This window comes from Drosophila simulans, chromosome 2L (assembly GCF_016746395.2).
Source record: "Drosophila simulans strain w501 chromosome 2L, Prin_Dsim_3.1, whole genome shotgun sequence".
Classification (NCBI taxonomy): Eukaryota; Metazoa; Arthropoda; class Insecta; order Diptera; family Drosophilidae; genus Drosophila; species Drosophila simulans.
In genome coordinates, this window is record NC_052520.2 from 15,227,995 (window position 1) to 15,238,190 (window position 10,196).

Consider the following 10,196-nt stretch of genomic DNA (forward strand, 5'->3'; position numbering starts at 1 on the left):
GCACTTGTCACCAGGCCGCCGTCTCATTTAACCTTTGACCAAATGCCGCTACCAGAGAACCGCGTGCGTTCCAAAAGAGGCGTGGCACTTGGAGTCGACGAAACGGCAGCACGCGCACTCAAAATCAAAATAAAAACCTTATAAAAAATCAGGCTGTCCCCGGTTCTGGCGAGTGCTGTCTACCAAATGCAATATGACTTTCAAGTGGCAGCTCTATGGCGTGGTTTCCTAATAGACCAAAAAGCTACCGCTTGCTCCAGCCGAACTCGGAAGCAAGTGAAGGTAAATCGTATCAGGGAATACCCTTACAATAGGCTAAAATAATTTAACAAATAGGAAAACGAGACAGACTTACATAGAAATATAATGATAGTTTCTCAATTTAAGCCTGTAAGAGCTGTTAAAACATAAAACAATTCAACTGACTTGGGAAATGAGAGATATACCACATATTTAGCAAATCGCATCTGAATTCGTAACTCCCCAAGTTCTTGTAAGAGCAGACTGCTTATGAACAAAAAGTAAACTGGAAGTTGTGGAGCGTTAGAAACTGCGTGGACGGCTTTTATAATAATGCGAGTGAGTTGAGCCTGAGATCCAGATGGTGATGCAGGGTGGGTGGGGTTCTTTTCGCTATATAAAGTAAGGTGCGGCTGGGCTGTAGAGCGGAAAAGCGGCGCAACTGAAAAACGCGTTTAATTGAGCTTGCCTGCCTGCAACCTGGCTGCCCACTAGCGCCATCTAGCTGCGTGCGGCTGCACCAAAAGCCGGCTTTGTTGATTTTTTCAGTTTGCCTCGAAAAAAAAAACCGAAAACAAAATCGATGATTCATCGCTTGGTTTGTTGTTTTGAGTGGATTTCGCCAACTGCAGCAGGCCCACAAAAATACTAGACTGTTGGCGCTTGCCGCCTGCTGCTGTTGTTGATGTTGCTAGTTGCAGTGTTGCTGGTTGCTGGTTGACGGTGACGCAGTCGCAGTTGCAGTTGCAATTGCAGCTGCGCCAATTCTCCTCCGGTTTGCCGTTTGCATTTCGGCGCTTTACGTTCAAAACAATTATTATTCTGGCAATTAATTTTGATTTAAGCAGCGATTTTCAATACATTTCTATACATATAAACGGCTTCATATGTATAGACTGCTTTCCTAGCTCTTTGTAGCCCCCCATTGAGTCTCCCTGACGGTTGAATGTCTCGATTTCTGTGGATTTTCACTTCGAGTGCAGCGATAAATAAACGACACCTACAGTGCATTTCCGAGATTGCATCTTTTAGATAGCGATGCGATTTCAACAGTTCGTCCCATAGATAATGCTAGATAAATAAAGATAAAGTAATAGAATGAGGGAAATTAATTTGTTTACCTCCTTTCAAGAAACTAAATGTGTTGGCTTCTGTTTTCTTCTGTTTTATTTATTTAAAAAAATTAAAATTAAATACATGCAAGTATGTAAATGGCTACCTTCACCATATTTACAAGACTTAAATCATAATGTTTAAGGTAAAATAAATTATAAGATTAAATTATAAGTTGGTATGTGGTATGAATTGGGGCTTAATTCTCTGGCACCTTTTTGATTTGTACACGAATGAGTTTTAACAACGAACTATAATACACGGAATTGTCAACGAAAACAATCTTATGCTAAGCTCTCAACTGCGATATGAGTTTTGGAATAATTTAGCGATAACTCTAAATAAATATTTCTGATAAACTAGAGACCCTAAGAGGCAATAAAATTGCCCTGACTAATTTTTGGCACTGACTTTTCCCTGAATCTGACTTCTGACTTTGGCTAAACTGACTAAGATTAATAAATGGCCGGTGGTGGCAATTGGTAGTCCCCGCCCTCCTCCTCTTCGCCATTACTGCTGCCCACACTGCCGGCGTAGTAGAGTTGGTGTGGATTGTGTCCCTCCTCGTAGCCCTGGAGGTGCTGCTGTAGCTGCTGCTGATCAAAGCCCCCTCCTGACACACTGGGACCTCCACTCTGCTCGGTCTGGCAACCGCTTTGCAGGTGCTTGGCCAGCAGGGACATGCGCGAGAAGGACTTGGTGCAGGTGGGGCACGAGTACTTCTTCACATCCGAGTGGGTTTGCATGTGCGCGCGGAGATTTGACCTATCGGCGAAGGCCCGATTGCAGTGTTGGCAGCTGAAGGGCTTCTCACCCGTATGGGTGCGTATGTGACCCTGGAGTAGCCATGGTCGCGAAAAGGCCTTGCCGCAGATGGGACACTTGCAGGGCAGGGTATGTGTGCGAATGTGCATCTTCAGGGCGCCCAAGGACACATAGGTTTTGTCGCAGTTCTTGCAGCTGAAGACCTTCTTCACCTGGTTGCCCTCGGCCGACGGACAATGGAACTGCTGGTGCTTAGAGAGTCCCGAGTAGGTGGAGTAGCTCTTTCCGCAATCCTGGCAATGGTATCGCGGCACTCCCACTGGCTTTTGCATGCTCTGTGCTGAGGCTACATTAGCTGCCTGAATCAAAGCCGAAGCTTGATCCGTGCAGAACTCGGTTTGGTCGACTATGGCACCTGATCCTCCAGGCTGACTTCTAATGATCTTGTACTCGGTGCTTTCGTAGGCGTGCGTTTGTTGATGCTTCACCAATCCTGCGTAGGTGGCATAGCACTTGTTGCACTGCTGGCACTGGTAGTACAGATCATTGCTGCTCTTGATCTTCAGCTGGTTGATGTCCTGATTCTCCTGATCCTCTTCCATGTCCATCGGAGGCGGCGCATGCTGCGGAGCCATGTGTTGCATGCTAAGCAAAGCTCTGGCCACATTCTGCAGATTCATGTTCTCGCTCAGCACTCTCCTCTGGGTTACGGAAAGGTCCTCCGGTTCGGCCAGTGGAGTCGGGGGTGGATAGAACAACTGGGGCGATGGAATCGGAGCTATCTCCTCTTTGATGTTCTGCATTTTCATACAGTCCTCATACTCGGCTATGCTTTTGAGTAGATTGTTATTGTAGTTTCGCAGGGGAAATTGTTCCTCATCGGCGGGTTCAGCCTTGATGATGGTTGGGCTAGCATCTCTGGCATATCGAAGAGGTAGATGCTGTTCTGGCTCTGGCTCCGGCTCCATTACCTCATCCTCGGGTGGCAACTCGAATTCGCCGTAGCCCAGGCGAGCCAGGCTCTTGGCGATTTCCTCCCGGGTGAAGACATCCGGAAAAGCGCGGGCTATCTCACGGGTTTCCTCCCAAATGCGACGAGCCAACTGCTCCTTGGTCTGATTCATGGCGGCATCGAAGCGTCGCCTCAATTCCGTGGGCACCGGCTGAGGTTCTGGTTCGGATTTAGCCATCCAATGGGGCTCCATAGGCACTGCAGCTGAGGCCACACTCAAGTCCACCGGTCCTTCATCTGTTGAAATCAGCATGAAGTTAGTATATGCCTGCTATATCTCTTCCTTAGCCTTAAACCTACCATGACTTAGGTGATCCTCTGGGCTGGACTCCTCCACCATTATCGGACGCTTCTTGAGCGGGCAGCGGCTGTACTTGAGTTTATCCATGGTTGCTTTGTTAATATTCCTTATGGTCACTGATCACCGATCTTCGATTTTGTATTTAATACCGATCCTTGAACTTAAATCACTGCTCACTCATTTGCTTTTGCCACACGCGTCTCGATCGCTTGGAGTTCCTTGCTCGAATGATGCAACCCGGCAAGGATCAGTCCGGTTTTATAGACTCCCGATCAACCCCCTGGCAGGATGATCAACCCCCTGGGCAAAAAGGATCTTGGCGTCTACCTACTTCCGATGTCGCCCGGGATTCTGTAAATCCACCCCGAACCACGATCCAAAAGATCCATTCAGCGATCGAGCCACAGCTGTGCGTTCATTGAACGCAGATACAGCTGCAGATCGGGCAAACCGGGGGTACCACTGCCATATAGAGAATCGGAGAGAGAGGGAGGGACCTGGAGACGAGAGGAACAAATCTGTGTGTAAAAAGCGAGCACGTGCCACAGGGCTCTCTTCGTTCCACTCGCCGATCGCCACCAGCTGCCTCTCTGGTTCAGCTCGTATTTCCCCTGAATTTCAATGGTATGAGTGAGCGGCAGCTGGTGGCGAGCTTGCTATTGCTATATACCCGATCAAGTTTATTTATAAGCCTCTTTCGGGTCCGCCTCACACGATCGCTTTGTATATAAGCCTACTGAACGGTTGCTCTTCGGGAGCAGGTGAGCATGCTCTTTGGAGCCCCGACAAGAGAAGCTTCGTTGCCCCACAATTTTCAACTCTCTTCGCTCTTTGGGGCGCTCTTGTTCCAACTGTCAGTCGTCCCACGAACTTAAGAGATAGCTTTCGGTGGTACTCAGAGGATAATTCAGCTATCTTATAAGCTATCTTAAGCTGTTTATTATGTTTACTATTCAAATTTTGCTGAGCTGAGCTTAAGCGATCACATATTCGGCTGACTTTGCTGATCGAAGAGTATGAAGATTTTCAGGGGATCGATTTAGGAGATTGTACCCAAATATTTATATACCATTATAACCAAAAAGTCCTTAAGTAAAATCATTAAGATGTACATTCCAATAAAAGTACAGGAAAGTGGTTGTATTTTATCTTTTAAAGCTTTTCAATTGTTGTGTAAGATCGCACGCTGTTACAGAAGAAAAGAAGCACTTAGGATTCCAATTGATCTTTATCGAAGCGATCGTCTCCGGCTAGCAGCTGACTAGGATCAGCACGTGACATTGGCTCCGCCATTAAATCGAGCCAAGCAACAATGCAATGTACCCACTTAGAGGTCCACAAAAATATTAATCACCAGGACAAACAGCGCGCAGATCTAAGGTAAATCAACCTTTCCCAGAGTATTGTTCCGGTTCTCCGCCTCCTCGTGTATCGGTGCACTCGGTTGAAATAACCCCCTAACGGCCATGAAATTTCAATTCCCGATATTAAAGAATCTCGCCATCTGCCAGAGACCTCCAATCCACCCCAAAATGGGCATGTGCCCGGAAAGTTACCTGGCTTTATTTTTCCGATCGGAGCTGAGTGCCTTGGAATGCGCCAAAAGAGAGAGAGGTTCGTGCAAATCTACCTGGCGCAGTTGTCCCACCCCAAAATCCACAGCATCACCAGACAACCTTCGTCGGAATAAAGCCGGTGATGGTGGTGGAATTGCAGTTTTGGACGTTACTTTCTGGCCAACCCCTCGTCGAGCGTCTTGCAAGGAGTCGCACCCCCCGATCGTCATCCATTCCCGCATCTGCCGACTGTGACACGTACCACAAGGAACTGATTTCGTCTTGGAACTGATTATTCCATGCCACGGGTATTTGGCGCCAAAATCCTGTAACGAACTCAGCTGGCCGGGATGTGTTGTGATCCGTGTAACAATAGGAAATGGTCTTTGATGGTACATTGAAAAGTGAATTTGAATTATAATTAACTGGAATTGAGAGACTATTGATCAGTCTTTGATGCTTCGTTGGCTCATCTTTTATAACTGAATTTTAATTCAGGGTAAGGAAATTATGCCTTCAATGCTCTAAGATCAATGAATCTGATACTGATCTTTTACAAAGTGTTAAAGATACAAAAAACCTTAAGCGATTGCCACAATTAGACTGCCTAGTCTTTCGAGTTCTTTAATATCTATTTAAGCACTCTTTACAATATAATAATCAACAAAAATATTAAGTATCTGATCGGATTTTCTACCAGTAAAGAGATTTCCCCAAGATTTAAATCGGGATTACTTTCTTAAAATAACCCCTTAATTTTCTTATTTATATACGTTTCAAATATGTGCATCCATCATCTCGATTCGTGATCACAGCTCAATTGTGTGTTTAGCCATCTGCCGATGATCATTCGATTGTGACCATGGCCAATTTCACCTTCTGCTTGGCCAGCCCTCGAAGAGTGCAGATTTGCAACAATGCGGATAGTGTCATCAAACCCTGGAACGCCGAGGAAAAGCTAACTGCACATCACCTGGCAGGTAAACCGCAATGGCTAACTGTCCCACACAGATTTCCACTGCTCCACAGCTGAGTGCCTCACTTCAAAGTGTCAAACGGCCGCACAGAGTCGCATAATGAAGTGCAAAATGTCATTAATTTGCCGCCGTCAAGGTGGCAAGGCAGCGAGTATCTGCGGATCGGGGCATCCAACTATCTGTGTATCTGCCGGCTGCAGCTGCGCTCGGGAGCGGACAAAAGAAAGTCGGGCGGCGAAATAGTCGTCCAAGAGATGTATGCAGAAATCCAAAACGAATCCGATCCCGATCCAGGCCGCTTGTCCCAGCCACACGCCGACTTTTGTCTCACATTGTCACGAGCTGAAGGTTTTTCAAGCCACTGAGCAGACAATGCGGGAGAAATACAAGACAAATACAAGAAAAATGCGATGTCGCCCAGGCCGAGCTGCAATCAAAACAAGATCTTAGAACTATTGGCGCCTGATACGGCGGGGGAAGCTCCAGGTCAGCGAGCATAAACGCCGCTTTTGAAATCCGATATTATTATCTGGCCGGAGAACACGGTAACGGTAATTATAATCGAATAAAAGCAGACAACAGTCTGAAGCTTCCGACGCCGCATAAATTAGTCCCGACTCCGTAGATCGAGACTAAGAAAATATGGAAGCTACGTCTATAATTCAAACTAATTTGTTTTATTGACAGCGTGTGCGCTTCGATAAGAGACCCACCGCACACACTCTCAAATTGGTCAATTATGTGGGGTCCGAAACCCGAGTTTCGGGACTCCAAGGCGTGTTTCATTAGTCGGAGTGACAATAAATTAAGTTTCGACTTCGCCGCTAATTAAAATGCGCTCTTGAGATATTAATCTGCTGGGAAGAAGCTTAGTTACTAGTCATTGTGGTTAACTACACAGGAAATAAAAGTTAACTTCATATCAGAAGCAAACATAATTATAGACTTGGTTGAGGAGTTACTTCCTTTTAAGCCACAACTATAACAAAATATTATTTAAAAATATCTCCTTCATTTTATATGTGACATTTTTCTCCGTGTATCTATAAGGTTGGTTTTTCGGACCACCCGCTTGGCATTGGAAAGATAGATCGATCCTCTGATCGCTAGCTTTGGCGCTCACATCTCGAACTCATAATCACCGGCGAGCTTGTGATTTTATTTTCATAAATGAATCACGATAATAAATTGTTTATGTTTCTTCGGTTCTTCATGGGAAAAAAAGATTAGCATCAGCGTTTATGTTAATGCAATGTTGAGACATCATAAAAATGAAAAATTTGCCGCCTTATTAGTTGCCAACCGAACACATTTGGCAAAAGCTGAATCACTTGCAAATATGTTTGCACATCCGAACATCTTGAGATAATTTCTTGGGGTGCTTAATTTAATTTGCTTATCAATGTCAAACATCCTTTTGGGTATTTCTTCGGTAAAGTTGAAGGGTAAAAGCTGAAGTTCAAGTTCGCTATCGCTTGGGAGGGATAAATACACTTTGTAAGTACAGGAAAAAGGCAACTTGATTAGATAAAATGCAGCAATATAATCTGGTTGAATGTTCCAGTGAAGTATTATGCTTATTTTATGATTTGCCAGATCAATACCATTCGTAATTAGTTCACCTAACTAAAATATAATTTATCTACCATTGTGGTAGCCAATTCAATGGTTGAGACACACCCATTTATTTACCTACAGTAAAACCCCCATATGATGGCCAATCAATTAAGTGCCATTGAGTGCCTAATATGGAATATAACTATGCCATTATGGAGTGCGAATGTTCCATGACCAAACAATTTACACTTGCAGAGACGGTGAGAAAGGCATTACGGTGGAGGAGGAGGAGGAGAACGATTCCTGCTCGAGGGGGTGGTCAGGATCAGGTCCACATCATCTCCCTGCAGGATTCTGACCGATAAATAACTTATCCACGCTCGGCGAAATACGGGTTCCGGCTGGATTTCGTCGTGGCTGCGCTGCAGGACCAAGGGATGATCCGTGGCAGGAGTTATTTGTTATTGGAATCACGTGACAAGTTGCTGGCTGGACGACGAGGGGGTTGCCACCGCGCCACTGGGAACCCGAAACAGAAATCATCCCACGGGATTCAATTTATGCGTGTTTGAATGTTTTTGATTGCGCGTTGCTAATTCAAATAAAATTCGACTGCTGCTGCAGTTACTCCTCGATATTTTTTTGTGGCGAGCAGGCAGGAGTCAAGTTGCGTGCTGGTGGTTCAGATGGAGGGAGGATGGTGGATGAGCTGGTTCAGCTGGTGGTGGTGCTGCTGCAATTTCTGCCTCTTTAGCTTTTGTTTTCGTGTTTTTGTGGGCTCACTGCTTTTGTAATCCAATGCTTGAGGGTGCATCAATTTAGCTGACAGCTTTCGCATGTTTTTCTCTTTTTTTATATTCCCTGGCCATAATGAAGTCAATAGCATTTGTTTGCCCGTGGGATTCCTAATTAAACGAATTAAGTGCAAGCGAAAACTCTGGGGAAGAGTCCCATTTTTCCTGCCAAAAAATCCGTGCTGGAAACGGCAGCAAATGTCGCCCTAATTATTACAAATGATTTCCAATTTTTATTTTATGCTTATTTAGAAGGCATAACCATATTCGAGCTGTCAGCATTGTATTTACATAAATTTGAGCTATGAAAATGTTTGAAATTATTGCCGCTATATGGTTGGGAATTTTCCTCACCCATGCACCTGAACAGAAGCCCAGAAGTCGGTCTATAAATACGGTTGGGGGCCGTATAATTGATTTATGGCCAATGGATTGCCGCACGCCCAAGATCTCGGCATCAGCCGAGGGGTCGCAGTAGCTACTAAATTTAGACGCAGCTAAAACAACTAATTTAGCCCGATTCCCGGCAGCGTGTTCTTCAGTTTTGTCACGTTCATGGGCAAATGTTTGGCATCATCATGGGGCCATCTTCTTCCCCCCAGGAGAACGTGTCCGTTTGTTTGTTTTCGGGGAGTGAGCCTCTGTCGCTGGCACTGTCACAATTGACACTGACAATGCGGCAGGTACACGATACCACCTCATTCCATCCCATTTCGTCGGCTACTGGTCCCATCGGATCCCGGGAATCCGTTCCGGAGACGTGCCGTTAAGTTGTCAGTGGGTGGGACTTCGATTTCCATGTCTGCCAGCTCCAGTTGCACTTCCAGAGCAGGCGCAGCGAAAGATTAATTGAACGTGCGCCGGCGAGTTATTAATCTTCTCGAGCTTAGTTGCCTGCGTTGCAGTGAGAACAAATCTTAGAAAATGCTAGCTAACAAAGGAAAAAACATTAAAGCTGTACTAAGTATTTAAAATATTGTTTTAACTATATCAACTCAAATTGCAATTGAGATTTAATTTGATAGTATGCACAGGAAGTTTATGGAAACTTGTAAGGTAATGCTGGTGATTTGTATTAATACCTTATAGAATTGTTAATAGATTTGAATTAAATAAAAGTGCTCCCATTTTTCCAAGTGTACCACTGGCCATTGTTTCTAAAATATTGTGTGCACTTCCCTCGCTGCGGTGTCAGCTAATGGGACCCGCCACTTGAGCCTTGATTATCCGGCCACATATGCAGCTGCCGCTCTCTCCGCTTTCGTTCTCGCTTTTGATTTTTTGTTGGGACCCCTAATTTGTTTATGACTCTGATAATGCAATTTTTTACTTGCAACGATCGGGGGCAGCAATCACATAAATATATTCACTGATCTGCTGGGAGCAATTACCGGGTGAGCCATATTTTGTCACTTTTTTCTCGTGCCGGGTGAAAGTTGAGGCATTTTTATGGCAGAACATAATTCGGATGCGGCGAGATAGCCGAGATCGCTGAATTGCTACTTTATGGAATTCGATATCCGTTCGATCTTAATTCGAACTGCTTGGGTTGGGTCTCTTTTTACCGCTCCCGATATCGAACAATGGCCAGTCATAGACAGCAGTCCCCACACCCAAACAAAAAAAATTGACAATATTGCGTAGCGATGAGCACATGCCAGAACTTTGCCACAATAACTACGCAGCTGCTCGGCGATTTCAGTTTTGTGATTTCATAAGGGAACGTAATTCGGTCTTAACCTCCTTCCAAGTTCACCCAAGACACTGAAGAGTGAAATACCTTTGCCATATTAAACAAGTTCTAATTATATATATTTTGCTTGGATTTCAAATCATATCATATCAGTGGGCATACATTAATGTATTTGTTATCCATTGGTT

At 44.9% G+C, this 10,196-nt stretch overlaps 1 protein-coding gene across 1 annotated transcript; it reads right to left on the reverse strand.

Moving 5' to 3' along the window:
* Window positions 1-1,384: 1,384 nt before the first annotated feature.
* LOC6732423 (zinc finger protein 135) lies at window positions 1,385-3,696 on the reverse strand. Its single transcript, XM_002079508.3, has 2 exons — window positions 3,431-3,696; window positions 1,385-3,367 (listed from the first exon to the last, which is right to left on the reverse strand). Exons 1-2 carry the CDS (start codon window positions 3,516-3,518, stop codon window positions 1,809-1,811), a joined length of 1,647 nt encoding a protein of 548 aa, XP_002079544.1. The 5' UTR covers window positions 3,519-3,696; the 3' UTR covers window positions 1,385-1,808.
* Between the last annotated feature and the right edge of the window lie 6,500 nt (window positions 3,697-10,196).